We start from the raw sequence: 20734 nt of genomic DNA on the forward strand, positions 1-20734 counted from the left end.
TTTGTTTGTAGGTATGTCACCATGCTCCCACCTTGTATCGTTCCGCCATGATTGTCTGTCTCATCCTTCATACTAATCGAGTAGTTCCTTCTGTGTGAAAACAGTATAACCGCGTTAGCGTTCGTTGTATCACAGAATTTTTACACTTTAAAAATGACGGCTGTTGTTTGCAAGGTTGCATTCCTTTGAGTGTTCGTTTTCACCATCTGGATTAACAAAGTCATGAGCCTGGGCATTCGCGCAATTTTAGTGATGTAAATTGCATGGCGCCAGCGCCAATGCGGTGCCAGCTCAATGGTAGCTCATTGACGAAATGACTCCAAGCGAATTTTTGACGCTACTTAGTAGTGAGTGCGTAGTACATTTTACTTGCGCTATTGAGTGAAACGACTTTTGTGTGTCAGGCACGAGTTTGGTGTTATTGGCGCTACTGGCAATGATGACACTGAGCTGTTGACGGTAGCGCTGGTAGTTCAGATTTTGAATCAGAGAAAGAAATGATGACCCGTGTAAACTATTATGGCTTTGGCCGTGTAAATTATTATGGTGTATTTGTATATTTTAGATTTAATGCACAATTAATATGTGTGTGTTTGAGCGGCCAAATAATAACAGTAGTATTGCTAAAGTGCTGCTTAGTTGATGGAATGTCGCTATTTTCCTAGCGATGATCAGCAGATTGTCAATATTTCCTTCAACGGACGCGCGAAATTGCCACATCTGCTCAAATTTTCCAAGATTTTCCAAGATTTTCCATTCTTGATTTAACTTAAGCTGTTATGCCAATATTTTTCAGCCAGCTTTTTTCAAATAGGTAATTTTTTCAAAAGCAAAATAAATTACAGAAAAGATTACAGAGTTAAACAGCCTTAAAAATTCAGCTATGTTGGTTATACACAGAAATACAACAGAGTGTTGTGTCTCCGCTTTTCGAAAGCGTTGAGATTCACCACGCGTGATACGCGTGATTCACCACGTCCAAATATCACAATCCACGGATAGGTACCGGCGGGTTTGTATGGGACTTAGGCTGTTATGCCAAAGTAAATACAAATCTTTACCGATAACTGTGTTATCGATTAATTTATCGAATTCTAACAAAGTAATATTGCATTGTCATCGGATTTATACATGTCTGCAAAATTTCAGCTCAATCGGACACCGGGAAGTGTATCAAATTTAACTTGCAAGATTCCATTACAGACAACAAAAGTGAAACTAAATAAAAGCTTATAATAAGGCGGATTTACACAGACGCTTTGGTTGTGTTGCATTCATAAATTCATCTGTCGGGCGAAGTATCGAAAAATTTACATAAATGCTTTGGTTGCGTGCCTACGCTTTGACAACGCCATACGAAAAACAATGAAACGCCGTACGTTATCTTTGCTTTGAAGCGACCAAAGCGTTTATGTAATTTTGCCGTTATGCATTTGTGTAAACAGCTTTAGAAGTGAAATTTTTCTATGTTAAACGTGTGGCGCTCTATATTTTGACTCTAATTTATATAAATTTTGCTTTCCGTATGTTTCCGCATTGTTGCAGGCTACAAATCTTCTAGTATTCTTATTTCCGCGGAAATATATGCAACTATTTCATATGTAAATACTACAAAGTTTTATTAAATTATCAAATGCAACTCAGCTTAAAGTACTCTTAGGTACCAAAAATGCAACTCTAGACCTGAGATTTGCATCAGGTGAGCGAGGCTGTTTGTAATTTTGACATTTATCGCTTAGTTGACACACTGGTACTGTACACAATGGGTAGATGGAGCACGCTATCACCACATCGCAGCGGCTGCCGTGAAAATGTAACGAGGAAGTGACTTATATAACGTTGCATTCGTTGTATTTATGTAGGTTATTCTATCGGCTCAAACTCAAAGTTTCAGGTCTCTAAGTTAGCGGGAAGTTCCTTAAAACTCGAACGCAAAATTTCCAATAACGGACGATTTTTTAAATTTTCACTATTCCTGCACCACTTAACAAAATTAAATTGTCATTAGGTTCTGACGTATGCTTCAAGTTTCAAGACTTTTAGTCCCGGAAAGTTACACAAAAGTTGTTTGCAAGATTCCCCATTGCTCTTTTTTGTTTTTTGAACTCGCAAAGCGTTCACCTACTCTTCTTGTTGCGTTATCTTTACAAGTAGCACTGTAAACAGCATCCTTGGGCTGACTAGTGCTTTCATAAAGCAGGCATGTGCTTTTAGGCGCGCAAAGACGTGCGCGTATTTTGGCTTCTTCGAGACAGTGATCCGAGTCGATGTTACGTCATCGAATCGTGCGAAAACACTCGTCACATGCCGTCCACCTATCACAACGTAATCGATATAGTAACATGTATTTCGATCGGCGCCTAGCCATATAGCTTCAGCTTCATGTATATCTTTACCTAGTGCTGGTTATGACCATTTTTCGATCACCGGATTTTCTTAATAATGGGGAAAATATGTTCAAGAATGACGATATTGTTCCTGGTAGTTAGAAATGCTAAGAAGTGCTTCTGATATCTAAAATTGAACTGGAGTTTTTCAAAAATACCTAGGGTGTCGTGCATCAAATCTTCAACAGTTTACATTTTGTAGAAAACGCACTTACGAGTTTGACAGTATTCCACCTAATAGAAGATCTACTACATGAAAATGACATTGTACTACACTTGACCAATGGTAGTATTCTATAAAAGCTTGTGAGAGTTTGAAGCGAAAGCTCTAAGGGTCGATGCTTTGTGATGTGGCTTTTAGTGACAGCACAAACTGCTGAACCAGCGTAGTAACTTTCGAAATTGCTTCTGTATTGTTATTATATTGCAAAGTTCATGACATTTTTTAGTATTGAAATGAGGTTTTGTCTTCCTATCACATATTTTAGCTCTCTTTGTGCATTTGACAGTTGCTTTTTGCACTTTGAAACATTTTGCAAATTTCCTGTCAATCATTTTTACATTAAATCATGACATTGACTGTACCTGCGCATAGAAATTCCTTTATCCATTTCGTTCAACTTACCAATATTATGGTGGCTCGTACAGCTTTCCTTATGGCCAGTGGTGCGGGTTGCGCTGATTGTGGATGCAATTTACGAACAATGACACGTAAAACGTTGATTAGAAAAACTGCGAAGGAAATATATTCATATGAAGAATTGTTATTGGGTGTGTAACGACAATATATTTACCAAAGCTCGCCAACAATGATGCACAAATAGGTACGGAGAGGATCCAAAGCAAATAACTGTCGTCCATCCAGCAACTATTTTTAGAAAAAGAAAATATAATTTTAAGAAAAGAGGTAACAGTTTGAAACTATTAATTAAAATTTAACTTTTACTCGGGACGTTGTTAGCGGGTATATATTAAAAGCCAGCACAGGGTGGGTGACCAATATCCTCCGAAAACTAAGTTGACTCCTGAAACTCTATATGTTCCGCTGGCGGCCGCCGTGGTGTGTTGGTAGCGTGCTGCGCCGCGAAGATCCGGGATGCACACGCTGGGCAAAGCGACATCAAAATTTTAGAAACAAATTTTTTCAATTAGAAGAAAGTTTTTATAAGCGGGGTCACCCTTCGGCAGTGATTTGGCAAGCACTCCGAGTGATTTCTGTCATGAAAAGCTTCTCAGTGAAAACCCATCTGCCTTGCAGATGCCGTTCGGAGTCAGCATAAAATATGTAGGTCACGTCCCGTAGGAAAAATGTAGGAAAAATTGGAAGAGTAGCTTGGCCTAGAATCTCCTCGGAGGTGACTTACATTTATTTATTTTATATGTTTCACAAAATTGTCTTTCTTAACACACAATGTCCGGGTACCGTGCAATATGTTGCTTTAGCTTCTCATCCTCAGTTCCAAAGTGTCGCCCTTCAGCGATGTTGTTTTTCCAAAACCTCTGATGTACTGCTCAAATGAATAGCCTCTCAGGAAAAACTCACCTGCTTAAGCACATTAGGCGAGATGGAATAGAAATTGTAGGTTGCACCAATTTCTAGGAAATATCTAAAACTAGTGCACCTCAAAATGGAAAACAAATTCTTTCGAAGCAATATCTCACAAAATTATTTATATTAATACTGCGACCAACGTTGGTAAACTCTACTTCCAGTTAATCAGTAAATAGTTCCGCTCATACTAATATATCTGTGGATTTGAAAAGAGTCAAAAAAGTGGGTCTTGTGGCGAATGAGTACAAAGCGAAGTACGCTACTGTCATTCAAGGAACAACAAGAACAGTTGCGCCTTGACAAGTTATAAGTTCGGGAGTGTGAAGAAGTGCATCTATTTGGGAACCAGCATTAAAAACGTTATGTTGCACGAAGGCGCTAGAGCCCGAAGAAGTGCTCCTATCGACATCCTAAATTGGGAGAAGTGGGTGGAAGAAGAAATCTCAGTTGTCCCGTTAGTAATTTAATTTCTGTACAAGATTTTTCCCGAATGAAAATTGTCAATAAAAAGTAGAAAATAAAATATAATTTGTTTAATATTACAATTTCTTACTGTGCATTATCGTCGACATGAAAAAAACGTGCCAAGCTGTAAACCAAAAGGACCAGTATTGGTGACATCCACGCAAACAATTTGAAATAGCGCATCACTACAGTGTCCTTAACGAATACCTAGAGGAGAAGAAAAATAAAAGTGTATAGTCTGAAAGCCCCGTTACATAAACAGTTTTTCATATAGATGCGTTTAAGTCAATCTTATGTATTATCGCGATACGTGGCTTTAGAAGCCTTTGAAAAGTTTTTCGGCTGTGTCGAGCATTTGTCTTATCCCTTTCAGCTGTATCTAGCTTCGGTATCAGTATTCTGGCTCGAATCTTTTTTAGTACTATTTCGTAACCCATGCCCCAAGTTTCTCTGTTGACATCTTCTTGAAGCTCCTCCCATTTCCGCTTCTTGCTGTTACTAATAGCGGCCTTCAGGGGCTTGTTCTGTTCCTTGTTCGACAGTAGCCTGCCCCAATCGTCTGGCCCTTGTCTATACTCGTCTTATCTTTGTTAAATTTTTGTTACCGGATTTCTCAAAAACTTAGTTTGTTATATGAATATTTTTTCATAACATCGAGACTACTTTTTCTTTTTTTATCGTATTTTGTAAAATATGTAGAAGTTAGCGAAATGTTAAAAAAAACAAACAAATATATATATATATATATGCTCTCAGCATTTTGGTATTGCATTATTTTTTTTCGTGACTATAAATAAATTCGAATTCAACAATTCGTCACTTAGAGCTATGATGAATGCCATGAAATATTCCCCGATATTCGTAGTAAAATTCCAGCATAGCATTTTTATGACTTATGGTATAAACTGCCTAACAGAATAAGCTGTCACTAACTTTCACTATTCTAGGCCGGTATTTATTTTTCCTTCATGCTTCATATTTTATGTTATTTTGCTTTTATTACCTCTACAATTTTGTTGCCATACTTAACGAGGCTGTTTTTTACGATAATATTAATTCGCTTAAAAATTCTATTCTTTACGCGTTTGTTCTTTATTTAGTTTACTAATTCATGCTAATTTATTCTCTTTCATATTTCTAGCTTCCGGCCTATTTTAAATTTGTATTTCGTTTTTATTGTGCTCGTATTTGTGTTGGGCTTTTTTGTTACGAATTTCTTGTTCCGGCACTTAATGCTAATCAAACTTTTGCTTTTTCATTGTTGCATATATTCAGGCGCGCGCAAACTTACTTAATTGGCGCTTAACCGTTGAAACGGTTATTGGCGTCCAACAAGGTGCGCCAGTCGCTTCTTCGCTCTGAAAACTGGCGCAAATTGGTCATACCAAGTGAATTTGAATCGTTTTCCACATGGTCCCTTCCAGCGTAGTGGGGACCGCCCCCTTCCACTGCTTTCATAGGCGGGTTACGACAAAAAATCTTTCTTAACCGCAGCATCATCTTTCATTCGTATAACATGGCCTAGTCAGCGTAGGCGTTACGTTTTAATGTTGATATCTGCGTAAAGCTTAAACAGATTCATTAAATCTTCTCCGGTACTCGCCATCGCCAATGCGTAGAGGTCTGTAAATCTTTCGAAACACTTTTCTCTCAAACGCTAAAAGAGACGCTACATCTGATGTTGTCATGGTCCATGCTGCTGTACGATGACTAATTCTTCGGTGGATTTCAGACCGTTAAATGAATAAGTGCCAATTAAGTTAGTAAGCAGAGAGGTTAGAATACTTTATATGTTCGCCCCATTTCGTTTACTTGTGTATCGGGTGTTTTTACTTGGACACTATCAGGTACCTGAAATTTGTATATCGATACTTGAAGTAAGTACCGTATCAACACTTTGCTTTCGATATCTTGCATATCACGAATGAAATTTAATTTGTTAATGGCGACCAATGAAATTCATCATATCACATATACATACATACATTTTCTTATTTTAAGAATTTAATCTTACCACAACGAGCACCAAATGTAAGTGCAAGCCCTCACAAAACATCCAAAAGTAATTCACCAACATAAAATAATGCACTATTAAGTGAAGTATTATGCACCAGGGCTGCGGGGAGAAATTTTTTTTTTTTAATTATTTATTTGAAAAAAACCAAACAAAAAAATTAAATTATGCATAAGGGCAAATGCCGTGATTTGATTATAAACGCAAATTTATGCTCAATGTATAAAATTGTTTTAATAAAGAAACCAGCGAATTTGTGCTCATATTCTAATCTCATTATTACTCACCGGATTATTGCCTATTAAATCTGGCTGCTCGACCACAAATTTATACCAGAACAACCAAGCAGTGCACGTGAATGCCAATGAGGCAAATAAATGTACGTGAATACGTATGCGAGTGCAACGTAAGGATCTACGGTGAAAGGTTTTTACATATTTTAAAAGTTTATAAATGAGAGGAAGAGTAAAAGAGGATAAAGCGTAAATGAAAGCTTTACAATTATGTGCGTTGTAAAGAAAAAATTACTAGATTGACTTAAATATTTATACACAAATTTAAGTAAAAGTTAACTTGATCTTTATAACTGTTAAATTTGTTAAATATACATATTTATGTGATATACTTACTTGAAGCCAAGAAATATGATAAGTGAGAGCACTAATGCGACTAAGGAAACAGCATATCCTTGGACATACAATTCATTTACAAAGCTGCGAAACTATTAAGTGGATTAAAAAAGGAGGAAAAGAAAGAGAAAAGAAGAAGACAGTGAAGTGTATTGACTAAATTTTTAATTTTTTGGGGGGGGGGGGGGGGGGAGAGAAAAATATTCACTTAAAGTAGGTAACCTGAACTTATCATATAAAATTACTTCAAAAGTGCGTTATATGTAACGCCTGAAGTCAGAAATACTTAGCCGCTCTTTCAACCCAGAAGCTCATCAAAATAATAGATGAAAGTCCATAAGTTGTCAGACAATTTTTCGCGAAAGAAGGAACTCAAAAAAATGTGCTAGCACTTTCTGTCGGCAATTTCTAATGCGTCTTTCAGTAGAAAATGCTAAACGTCATGCAAACACACTTGCACATAAACACAAACAAGACGTGCCGCTCATTACCACCACCCCCAGTCGAAGCTCTCTCCTAACATTGGTGGTCCGAGCGAAGCTACCCGTCAGCTATTGTCCACAGTAACCAGGTCCATTATACTATACGCAGCACCAGTGTGGTTCGGATCTAAACGGACCTATCAAAAATATATTTTAGCATATAATAGCAAGTGGTTATCGGACGGTGTCCGACGACGCGATCCTGGTCCTGGGAATTCCCAGTGGACTTACTGGCAAGCGAAGTGGCTGATCTGTATAATACTAATATCGGGCGACCATCTGAAGACGCCAAGAAAAGGGCAAGGACACAAACATTAGCTAAGTGGCAAGAACGGTGGGAGGCCTCGAGTAAAGGGCGTTGGATCTTCACGTTATTCCCAAACGCTGAAAAACGGCAAGAATAATTTCACTTCTAAAGCCTTTGAAACAAGTTAACGAAGGTGAGTCATATCGAAAGATATCACTCCTCTTGACAGTAGCATTTGGATACAAACTGCGCCCCCATTTAACTGCAAATCTTCGCTAAGCCAGCCATCAGCATGTCCTCTGCAAAATGCATAGCACTACCAGCGCGCCGAACGCCATAAACACACAAATAAATTACTGACTAAACCAGCGACATCCCCATCATAACACGATGCTCGTGGCGCTTGACCAGAAGCTGTCGGTACAGTCAACTATTACACGCTACCCCAAGACATAGAAGGTTTAAATCTTTTTCCACCTGATCATCTTTCATTCGCATAACATGGCCTAGCCAGCGTAGCGGCTGCCTTTTAATTCGCTGTGGCCTAAATGACACATCTGTTCCTCCCATCTTTCCAATTATAATGTGGAACCTACGCCTCTAAGAGCATTATTCCTATGACCTAAGCCTTTTGAAACAGCTAGCATCCATATACTCCCATAGAAGGACTTTGATGGCGAGCACTCTTAACCCAACAACAAGAATTTTTCGTGAGTATCGAAGCTGATAGTATGACCGCGCTTCCACAGCTAGTCACTGATCTTTTAGCAACTCTGTGTAAAAGATTTCTTATTTAATATGTTTCCCAAATTGTGTATTATTTTCGTGGGAAAAAAAATGTGACGTCACGTTTTCATTATTCGTAAGAAATTTTTTCATATTTTTCATTTTATTATAAAACTGCATGATGGATTTCATTCCATGTTTTAAGTATTGGATATTTGTATTAAAAGTCTGCAATAGGCAGCCTAAAACACTCAGCCATACTTTACGCAATGTGCACGTTTTGAGCATGATATGGCTGCTAATGGGTTAATAGTAGTTTAATATTCACTTACCTCCAAATCATCATAGTCAATGCAATTTGTGTAATTGGACCACTCACGACCGCTAACTGGATGATGATACCAAGTGCCGTTTTCCAAGCAGCTGGAAGTGGGATAACATTTGCAAATCGTTTAGCGATATTTTTTATCGAAAATTAAATAAGTCGATTTTTGTTTATGTATATTTTAAGCTACGCAGATCTATTGTGTTGGGTGCAAATAAAAATAAGAATAAAGATTATTCCACTTTTCAGCTCGACGTTTCGCCAAATTTCCTTGGCATCTTCAGGAGCGTGACACTGTATTTATTTAATAAAACAACAAAGAACACAATCAGATACATATAGATTTGAAATTTAAAATATTGCAAATAAATATTGATTGCACAAAATTTTTCTTACTTACAATGATTAACGAAAAACACAATTTTTACTAAAACATTTAAACATTTAAAACATTTGAATATTAAAAAATTGCGGAAAGTTAATAAAGTACAAAAAATCGATACCACCTACATGCGGTAAACTTGTCATACTAAAAATTAAATTACAAACATAATAGGTACGCGGCGGCGATATTGTCTGTATCTTCTTTTTTGTTTATTGTGTTTCCTCTTTTCTGCAAAATTCTTAGGCTTTCTAAGGTGTAACGCGCTTTTTCTCTCCTTTCGGTGTCTATTATTTTTATGTTTTCAAAATCAGCTGTGTGTTTGTTTTCTATTGCATGCTGTGCCAAAGCTGTGCTTTGTTTTTGTTTACGTATATCTGCTTCGTGCTCAGCTACCCGCGTGCCGAGCGCCCGCTTTGTGGTCGCAATGTAGACCTTATTGCAGCTATCTTCTTTATTCCCTTTACAATGAATTTCGTAAGCTACATTGCTACGTTGTTGGAGATCTATGGGTGTTTTTGTTTTTGTAAAGCACGTTGCCAAAGTGCAGTTTGACCTGTATGCTAGTGTAGTGTTTGTGTTTGATGTTTTTGTCAAGTCATGTGTGAAATTTTCTGTGAGCCTAGGAATGTAAGTGACACTGAAGTATCGCTTTGTCTGGTTATTTGTATCTGAAGACTGTGTTTTTTGGGCTATATTTTCTATTTCCATTTGTTTCTGATTTATTAAATTTGATATGTTATGGTCTGGATAATTATTCTTTTTAAGCGTCAATTTAATTTTCCTAATATTTGCGTCATGAAAACTTTGATGGCTGATAGATAATATTTTGTCTATAAAGTTCTTCGCCGTATTTATTTTGTATTTTTGTTTGTTGCCAGGTATTTTTTTTTGTGTTATACAAAGTATATTTATATATTGCTTTAAGCCAAAAAGAAATTTTTTCGCACTGACAACATGGGAAAAACTAAGAAAGTTTTATTGAATAGTTTTTGAACAAGAACTGCAGTCTGGAGTCAAAGAAAAGTTGTGAAAATAATTGCAAAAAAAAAAAAAAAAAAAACTTCCAGCGAAATAACGCACTTGACTATTTCGAATTAGCTGTTAGAAGGATGAAGAGAGCATAATTGTAGTACACAATTTTGTACGAAAAGTTTCACATACAAAAAAAAAAAACAGTCATTGTCAGAAGTACGCTTGCTAAACTTTAATGTGAGTTAGCAGTGCAACTGAGAGAAATCTGAACTGAGCCCGTAGAAAAAAACAACCACCCATAAATATGCTTCATTGATACTCCTCACAATGCAAGTCGCATCGCCACGTTTATTCTAGACACAGGAGAGAGTGGTCGATGGACTGGGGAAGGTAGTTGCCTACTATAGCTGATCAATTGGACTACTATAGAGGAAATATTGCGTTACACGGTGGCAGCTGTGGGCATTGGTAGGGTGCACTAAACATTTTCACAAGTACCTCTACGGGTAGCGATTCTAAGTGAGGATATATCGTGCAGTATTGAAATGGCTTCAGGGCTCTGAGAACCGAAGGGTCAATTGACACAGTGGATCGAGCGGCTGCAAAGCTACGAATTTACCATTGAACATCGCAAGAATAACACCCATAGCAATGCTGATGGAATGTCATGAAATCCATGTAATTAAAATTCAAGCACTGCTCAAAAAACTGAGTCCAAAGAAGACATTCGAGATGTTCACCTAATGACATCAACGAATTAATGGGGGTATAGAAAAACTAAGGAAGAATCAGCAAAAAGACACAAATTCGGCACATGTAATGCAAGATCTCGCACAATGAACTTGATGGTGTAGTTAGATTCTGACCAAGGCAGCTGTGTTCCAAGAAATGTTTAAAACGTTGTTCAGTCGTAAAACTCAGACAACTGCATTTCCTTCTCGATCCTATGGTATGTTGGAGCTATTCAATAGAACCTTGGAAGATCACTTAAGAAAAGTAGTTACATAAAGATTGGGACACACACATCCTCATTCCGGAGGTATAGTGGAACGTTACAATAGGACCTTGGAAGAGCTTTTAGGAAATATAGTAGACAATTTCCATAAAGATTGGAACACAGACATACCGTAAAGCAGTGCAAGAGGATAAGCAGCGCAATGGTAGTTTTTCGCAATGACTTAAGATTGCTAGCTGTCTTCAAGTTTGGGATGGATGCCAATGCGGCAAGATATGCCAGAAAATCCATTGGTGGCTTGGTAGAAGTAATGCTGGAAATACACGATCGTGTGACAAAATAAACCAGGGTTATTAGTAACAAGTTATACAACCTACAGCGAAAGAAAGTTTTGTGCCAGCAATTTCAGTATAACTGGGAAGGTCTGTAAAAGGCTATGAACTGGATCAACGATGTAGCTTACGGCATACAAACCATTGACAAACAACGTAACAAAATGAAAGTAGTTTATTTGAAGAGTATAGCAGCGTTTGGATCAAGAAATTGGTCTGATCGGGATTGTTGCGAATTAGCTATTTCGACACATCACTATTCCAGTAGTAAATAAGTGCTGCACAATAACAATGCAATATAAGAAGATGACACAACGAACAGTTACACACATCCCCAGCGGGTTAGGTGGTTAGAATATACCCCCGGTAGATATGCCTGTCGTATGAGGCGACTAAAATACTAAACAGATTCAAGGGGTTGTGTAGCGCAACCCTTACAGGTTGCCAGCGCAATATATATCTTCTCCAAACGAAATTATCAACCTTACCTATCCGTGGCGAATCCTATTTCATTAATAACCGGGGCTTTGGCAACCCCGAACTCCTCACGGATCTAGGGGGTGGGATGGCGTTATGGCCTGGAAGGTCGCATGTGGTCATAACAAATCGTTTCCGAGATGGTCGGGCTTGGTCCAGGAGCGTACCGGATCTGCATCTGGCGAAGGACCATCGACATCGTTAACACTCCCCAAGGCCTTAGGGGAGTGTCCTTATCGCTGCAACAACAACAAAAACAGGTACACACACATGTACACAGCAACTAAGAGCACATATGAAATTAGTTCAACCACACACATATGCATAGTAGATAATAGGGAATATGAGATGCAGAGAAATTAGAGAAACAAATAAGTAACTAATCGAGAAGGCTGTTCGCGAAGAGTCTAGACTCTGGCAGAATTGGGCGAACGAGGTAGCTAAGTACTACAAAAGCAGCAAGCAGTCCAAGTGATGGCCACTCACTTCATTTTACCACGTTGTAATTGTAGTATGCGAAAAATTTAATTGTGAGATGCTATTCTTATAGTGAAGCTGCAAAAAACAAGCATTTTGCATACAGAATGTTTGATTAGCTGTCGAAGCTCAGTGATTCGAACCATAACTATAGAAGAGACGCAAAAACACATGCAAATATCTTATCTGAGATGCTCCTAAAAGTATGCAATTATAATTGTGGAAGTGTCGCTCACAAATACACGCGCATATGAGAAGCTATACACGTGCATCTGTAGTTATAATTATATAGCACTAACTAGTAAGTTCTGGAAATGGAAGCGCCTAGAAATATGTGAACGAGGAAACCACATAGTGTAAAAGCAGCAACAGTAGAGGCGCGACAATCAGTTTCATTTAAGACGCTATTTGGCGAGCAATAGCAGTGTTATTGTGAAGAACTTTAATAAAGGCCATTTTGGATTGTTGAATAGTGGAGTTATTTATTCAACAGTTTAGTGATACGAACGTTAGTAGAAGGTTGCAAATAAGAGGAATTGCAGTAAATTCGTTACGATATGTTTGAATCGAGCTTACTCTACTACTCGACTTTAAAAAACTTGTTTCATATCAACTCATCCCAAGTTCAAGTTTAGCCGTTATACCCTTAACATATGCTCAACCCTTATGCCGCAGAATCAAACATTGTTTATCATAAAAGTCCAATCACGCTGCACAAGTTTTCAAATTGAAACACCCTTAACAAAAAATATAGATAAATAAAATTTCTTGCACATCTAAATTTTGTGCACTCTCAAAATAAATCACATTTCTTCAAGTGCATATCACGCAGTTTCTTGCACAAAAAATCAGAACGAAGCAATAAAGTTCAAATCAAGTGAAAATAAATTTTTGTTGATTTTTGAAAATTGAATTGCACTTACGTTTTATGCGCTAGAAATTTGTGGTTAAAGCCTTCTACAAAATCTGGACAATATTGACTCAGGACAGTGCCAGCTGGTGTGCGTGGCCAACAGAGATATCCATCGAATCGTAAAGGACAAAAACGCAACTCAGCGCTGCTGTTTGTGGAAGTGGACAAAGTTGTAATGGCGGAAAATGTTGACGGAGTTGTTGTCATATTGTTTGTTATTTGTTTTGCAAAGCGACTGTTGCGAAAACTTAAATTATTTATGTTATAGCTGCTTGTCTTGTCATCTCCTGTTGTTGTTGTTGTTGTTGTATGCAACCTATGCCTGGTAATGTGAGCGTATAATTCATTCTTCTCTGCTTGCGCTTCATTGACATTTGTTAGGTCAATATTGCCTTCGTTGAGTACAGCCTCTTCGAGATAGCGTGGAACGCCTACATATGTGGCTGCGATAGGAAAAAAAGAAGAAAAGACATAGACTGAGCAGTGAGAGTGAACAATTTTGAAAATTTTAAAGGTTTATTCATAACTCGTATTCGTATAAATTATACCGTATATGGAATTTTAAAATTTTCTTATCTAATGTTATATCGTACGTGATACCATCTTAAGATTGCCGTACATACATACGTCGTAAGTCCAGTGGTGCTACCCTAGCGACATGACATCTTTACAAGATGCCCACATGAAGGCTATGTAACCGAAGCCTGGAGACATGAACGGGTGGTTTTTATTCCTAAAACAGGGAAACCAAACCTCGAAACGTAAGGACTATAGGTCAATAAACCTCTCCTCTTTTATTCTTAAAGCACTGGAGAGACTTTTCGTCCCGCATAAAGGATACAAAGCAAATTTCTGCAAGATGGACGCAGCTCAGCACTCATACCGGAAAGGCAAATCAATTTAAAACGCCTTTCATGAAGTAGTTAGCGTCATCGAGAAACTATTGAAGTATAAAGAATACAACTTAATTAGTAGCCTTTCTCGACATTGAGGGTGTCTTCAATAACATTCAAACTCAGGTCATTTGCCAGATATTTATACGACATGAAACCCAAAACTCATGGATCGATCCTATGATCAGGAGCAGGGTCATCAATGTGACTTTGGGAGCTAGCTCAGTTTGTAAAATGGCTACCAGAGTCATCCCTCAACGAGGATAGTTGCATACGCTCACGACGAGTGATTGCGATCACAGTTTAATTCCTGCCAAAGTTAGCGATCCCATGGATACCGCTCTTTCGGCATTTCGCGATAGGCAGGGATCTCGGAAGGAATTGGGTCTGTCACCACATATCATCCATGCCATGTACAAAACAGTCATACGACCGATATTTACGTATGGAGCACTTGTCTGGTGGAAGGCGCTAGATAAAAAGAGCAACCAACATAGGACCGGGAAGGAAAAAAAGGCTAGCATGCCTGGGTATGTCAGGCGCAGTGAACAGCGCACCTCAAAAAAAGTTAAATGTAATTTTTTTAGTTGATGTCTCTTAAATTGTTCGTACTGGGATTGGTCGCGAAGGTCTCAGATAGTGGTAGCGGCATTACAATCTACCCAGACGGCTCGAAAAATAGAAAAGGAGCTGAAATATACACAAAGCATTTGTGGGTGAATAATCGTACCGACTTCCTGACTCATGCAGTGTTTCTCAAGTGGAGGTCTATGCCATAGAGAGAGCAACGAGACTGCTCCTGGATAGTGCGGTCCCAGACATAAATGCAACGTCTTTGTTGCAAAGCATCTGTAGGTAAATAGTCGGGCCGACTTCCTGACTTATGCAGTGTTTTTCAAGTGGAGGTCTATGCCATAGAGCGAGCAAACAGACTGCTCCTGGATAGTGCGGCCCAGACATAACTACAGCATCTTTGTTGCCAGCTAGGCCCCTTTAAAGGTATTAGGATTCAAAGCGATAAAGTCGAATATCATCCAGAGGTGTCGAGCACAGCTGGCGGAGGTGTCGAGCCTATCTGGAATCTATTAGGCTCGTAAATTTCTCACTTTATTGTGTCAAAAGGTTTCGAAATGGATATATGAGAGATGGACAGCTCTGTACGACCACCGCTAGGTTATCCCCTGAGTAATATCGAGGAATATGAGATTAGGAAGAACCATGAAGTAATCTGGTAAAAATGCGCCGCCACTCGGCACTCACTGAAAAATCTCCGAGTGCAAGTGTGGGAAATACCCACCCAAGCCCTCTTACCTAACCTAACCTAACTAATATCATACATGTCGTACAATATAACTTGTACTGGACTAGTGCATACATATAGTTCAACTTATACCGCTGTAGCTTTTCTTAGTTCAAAAATCGTACATCGGAACATCAAATATCGTATGTAGCTTATCGTATTTGGTTTGCCATATATCATATATCGTATATTGAACAACGTACAATGAATAGTTTGCTTGCATATATCGTAGATATTATATCCCACCCCATTGTGATATTTCGTTGCTCATTTATAGAACATTGCATATCGTATTACGCATATCGTATTTTGTGTATCGTTTTAAGGTTTCGCACTTTGAATTATGTATTGTCTGAAAGATATTAAATAGTGTATATCGTATACTGAGCCTTGTATATTGCACGACATCTCACATTTCACATATATCGTAAATTATATTACTCATGGAATAAATATCGTATTTCGTATATGCTACGGCATTTCCATTACGTCTTTCATACACCGTGACACTCATTTGCGTTTATTACTAAATCTTAATTTATGTAATTTTAACTTACCATCATCATCTGTTTCATTTGTCCCCAAGCTGGTCTCATTCTGATAGCGTATGATGCAACTCAGATAAAGATGAGATAGAAATTCACGCAGATACTTATTGTCAGCTTGAAGCGGCTGGAAAAGGAAAGCCATTGTGAATTTTTATTGTTGCTACCCGCAGGGTAATCTAATAAGCACTTTAACTTTGATCAAACAATGATGAGTGTTTGCGTATAACTGTATTGATGTGAGAGTATTCAATCTTCATTCAAGCACAATTTAAAGTTTCGTTTTGTTGTTGTGGTAGATTGTAGATTAATGCCTAAAAAAAAGAGTAATGAAAAACAGCTCTTAAATTGCACACCAAGTTCAAGTCATTCAAACTTGCAATGCAGTGAGAGTAAATCAGTTTTTGTGACATGCTTTTAGGCGCTCCTATTTATGTCCTGTACCTTACATTGACAACGTTGCAGATAAAAAATAATTGGTTTTTTTTTTTGTTAAATTTAGGACAGCTCATTAAATCAGGCAACTGTTTGTTGTTGCTGTTAAATTTTTCGCTTATCATATTTCAGGTGAAAATTTCAAGTTGGCTGACAAAAAAAATATATATATATATGCCACACATACGCCGGAAATATAACCGTTGTCAGAGCGTGAGTACACAAGCCGGATATTATTACACACACAATGTCAAAAGTTGTATCGGTACCTGTAACTGAATGACTATATCGTTTACATAAATAAATTCATGTCTGCAGATTAAAGAAATGATTGCCTTTAGGGTATTGGTTAATTTATTCAATGAATTAATTCATATAAGGCTCTCTCTGAATAATTAGCTGCAATTATTTAGAAGCAAAACCTTTTAATGGCTTCGACGGAGGTGTAGACTTTATCCAACATGATTTGTGTATTCAATAAAGTATAGATTTTCTTTAAACATATTGCATGCTTTTAGGCGCTGCAACCATATTAGAGGTAGTATATAGAAACTATTTGGAAATATAAGCTAAAAACAACTCAAAATCAAATAAATATGAAGGAATTATTAGGGTCCGTCAAGCTGGACCCCCCCACGATGGATGCGAAATTTGGTAGGCCAGGTATTATGTGCTATTTATATGCTATTTTGTTCCCCAAATAAAAAATTTTGTGCTCAAAATTTAAGTACTTTTTTTTAACCTCAAAATGGGGGGTACAGCTGGACGTCCACCTCATAAACACTAGGTCAAACAAAAAAATTTAAATTTGGGAATTATGTGCTATTTATGTGCTCCAACAAAAGCTACGGTCTGTCCAGAAAAACAGAGGGGTGACAAGGGGGGAGCGGGGGCATATAACCCCAGACGGAAAAATCGAAACGGGATAGGTGCAGAATTTTGTGCTATTTATGGGCTCGATAATTCCAAAAACGATTCGTTTTTTTGACAACTTTTAATGTTTTTTTTAAAACATCAAAAGTGGTTGGTCCAGCTGGACGTCCAGCTAGACCCCCCCTCGTAAGCACTAGGCCAAACAAAACTATTTAAATGTGGGAATTATGTGCTATTTACGTGATCAATAGTGCAAAAAAGAATTCGGTTTTTTGACAATTTTTATTGATTTTTTTAAAGCTTCAAAAGTGGCGGTCTAGCTGGACGTCCCCCTGATAAGCACTAGGTCAAATAAAAAAATTCAAATGTGGGAATTATGTGCTATTTACGTGCTCAAAAGTGCCAAAAAGAATTCGGTTTTTTGAGAACTTTTAATGATTTTTTTAAAACTTCAAAAGTAGGGGTCCAGCTGGACGTCCAGCTAGACCCCCCCCCCCCCCCCCTCTTAAGCACTAGGTCAAACAAAAAAATTTAAATGTGGGAATTATGTGCTATTTACGTGCTCAATAGTGCCAAAACGAATTCGGTTTTTTGACAACTTTTAATGATTTTTTTAAAACTTCAAAAGTGGGGGGTTCAGCTAGACCCCCCCCCCCCCCCGTCATAAGCACTAGGTCAAACAAAAAAATTTAAATGTGGGAATTATGTGCTATTTACGTGCTCAATAGTGCCAAAAAGAATTCTGTTATTTGACAACTTTTAATGATTTTTTTAAAACTTCAAAAGTGGGGGGTCCAGCTGGACGTCCACCTCATAGGCACTAGGTCAAATAAAAAAATTTAAATGTGGGAATTATGTGCTATTTACGTGCTCAATAGTGCCAAAAAGAATTCTGTTATTTGAGAACTTTTAATGATTTTTTTAAAACTTCAAAAGTGGGGGGTCCAGCTGGACGTCCAGCTAAACCCCCTAATAAGCACTAGGTCAAATAAAAAAATTTAAATGTGGGAATTATGTGCTATTTACGTGCTCAATAGTGCCAAAAAGAATTCTGTTATTTGACAACTTTTAATGATTTTTTTAAAACTTCAAAAGTGGGGGGTCCAGCTGGACGTCCACCTCATAGGCACTAGGTCAAATAAAAAAATTTAAATGTGGAAATTATGTGCTATTTACGTGCTCAATAGTGCCAAAAAAATTCGGTTTTTTGACAACTTTTAATGATTTTTTTAAAACTTCAAAAGTGGGGGGTCTAGCTGGACGTCCACCTCATAAGCACTAGGTCAAATAAAAAAATTTAAATGTGGGAATTATGTGCTATTTACGTGCTCAATAGTGCCAAAAAGAATTCTGTTATTTGACAACTTTTAATGATTTTTTTAAAACTTCAAAAGTGGTGGGTCCAGCTGGACGTCCAGCTAAACCCCCTAATAAGCACTAGGTCAAACAAAAAAATTTAAATGTGGGAATTATGTGCTACTTACGTGCTCAATAGTGCCAAAAAGAATTCGGTTTTTTGACAACTTTTAATGATTTTTTTAAAACTTCAAAAGTGGGGGGTCTAGCTGGACGTTCACCTCATAAGCACTAGGTCAAATAAAAAAATTTAAATGTGGGAATTATGTGCTATTTACGTGCTCAATAGTGCCAAAAAGAATTCTGTTATTTGACAACTTTTAATTATTTTTTTGAAAACTTCAAAAGTGGGGGGTCTAGCTGGACGTCCACCTCATAAGCACTAGGTCAAATAAAAAAATTTAAATGTGGGAAATATGTGCTATTTACGTGCTCAATAGTGCCAAAAAGAATTCTGTTATTTGACAACTTTTAATTATTTTTTTGAAAACTTCCAAAGTGGGGGGTCTAGCTGGACGTCCACCTCATAAGCACTAGGTCAAATAAAAAAATTTAAATGTGGGAATTATGTGCTATTTACGTGCTCAATAGTGCCAAAAAGAATTCGGTTTTTTGACAACTTTTAATGATTTTTTTAAAACTTCAAAAGTGGGGGGTCTAGCTGGACGTCCACCTCATAAGCACTAGGTCAAATAAAAAAATTTAAATGTGGGAATTATGTGCTATTTACGTGCTCAATAGTGCCAAAAAGAATTCTGTTATTTGACAACTTTTAATTATTTTTTTGAAAACTTCAAAAGTGGGGGGTCTAGCTGGACGTCCACCTCATAAGCACTAGGTCAAATAAAAAAAATTTAAATGTGGGAATTATGTGCTATTTACGTGCTCAATAGTGCCAAAAAGAATTGACCTAGTGCTTATATGGGGGGAGGGGGGGGGGGGCTCTAGGTGGACGTCCAGCTAGACCCCTACTTTTGAAGTTTTAAAAAAATCATTAAAAGTTCTCAAAAAACCGAATTCTTTTTGGCACTATTGAGCACGTAAATAGCACATAATTCCCACATTTAAATTGTTTTGTTTGGCCTAGTGCTTACGAGGGGGGGGGGGGGGTCTAGCTGGACGTCCAGCTGGACCCATCACTTTAGATTTAAAAAAAAAAACATTTAAAGTTGTCAAAAAAACGAATCGTTTTTGGAACTATCGAGTTCCACCTGCATCATATCGCAGAGTTTGTGGAAACTTCCTACTTATCACCAAGGCAAGGTCGTCAGCATACGCTACAGCTTTACAGCCGCTCCCCTCCTCCATGTCCCTTAGCAGCTGATTCACCGCCAAGACCCACAGTAGGGGGAATAGGACTCCACCTTGTGGAGTTCCCCTATTGACGAACCTGCTCCCCGATACCCCTGCAAGGTCTTCCTGTGCTACCCTGCATATCAGCAATTGCTGCACAAGCTCCACCAGCTGAGATTCGATACCTAGAACAGTCAGTACCTTAGTGATTGTGTCAGGTTTGATGTTATTGAACGCTCCTTCTATTTCTAGGAAGGCTGCCAGGCAGTATTCCTTGAAGGAGAACGATCTCTCTTTGCACGATGTAATTTCGTGCAATGCCATTTCCGTTGATTTCCCCTTCATATAGGCGTGTTGTGCTTCGGAGAGTTGGTCGTTCACTGCCTCTCTGATATATGTTTGCATCAGTTTCTCCATCACCTTTAATTGAAACGGAGATAGGCTGAAGTCTGAAGTCTTTAGATTTCGCGTGGCACGCTTTGTCTGCCTTGGGAATAAATACCACTTTACATCTTTGCCATATACGTGGGATGTGGTTCAGTGTTACAACACCTCCTATTATAGCATATAGCTAGTTAGTGCTGCATTCCAGTGATTGCTGCAGTTGTATAGGTGTAACTCCGTCTGGCCCTGGAGTTTTGAATGGTTCAAAAGATTGGATGGCCCAAGATATCTTATCTCTTTTAATTGGCTTGTGCAGT

General features: G+C 38.0%; 1 protein-coding gene across 1 annotated transcript in view; it reads right to left on the minus strand.

Annotated features, from left to right (window-relative positions):
• hec (hector) overlaps positions 1-16384 on the minus strand; it is a 59485-nt gene extending 43101 nt beyond the window's left edge. The window contains exons 1-9 of the mRNA XM_067780970.1: positions 16089-16384; positions 13349-13781; positions 8835-8925; positions 7048-7139; positions 6706-6832; positions 6419-6520; positions 4493-4611; positions 3182-3255; positions 3013-3119 (exon numbers count right to left, since the gene is read on the minus strand). Of these exons, the coding sequence (XP_067637071.1) occupies positions 3013-3119; positions 3182-3255; positions 4493-4611; positions 6419-6520; positions 6706-6832; positions 7048-7139; positions 8835-8925; positions 13349-13781; positions 16089-16221 (1278 nt within the window). The 5' untranslated portion in view covers positions 16222-16384. The remainder of the gene's footprint in view (positions 1-3012; positions 3120-3181; positions 3256-4492; positions 4612-6418; positions 6521-6705; positions 6833-7047; positions 7140-8834; positions 8926-13348; positions 13782-16088) is intronic.
• Positions 16385-20734: the final 4350 nt, after the last annotated feature.

This window comes from Eurosta solidaginis, chromosome 4 (assembly GCF_040869045.1).
Source record: "Eurosta solidaginis isolate ZX-2024a chromosome 4, ASM4086904v1, whole genome shotgun sequence".
Lineage (NCBI taxonomy): Eukaryota > Metazoa > Arthropoda > Insecta > Diptera > Tephritidae > Eurosta > Eurosta solidaginis.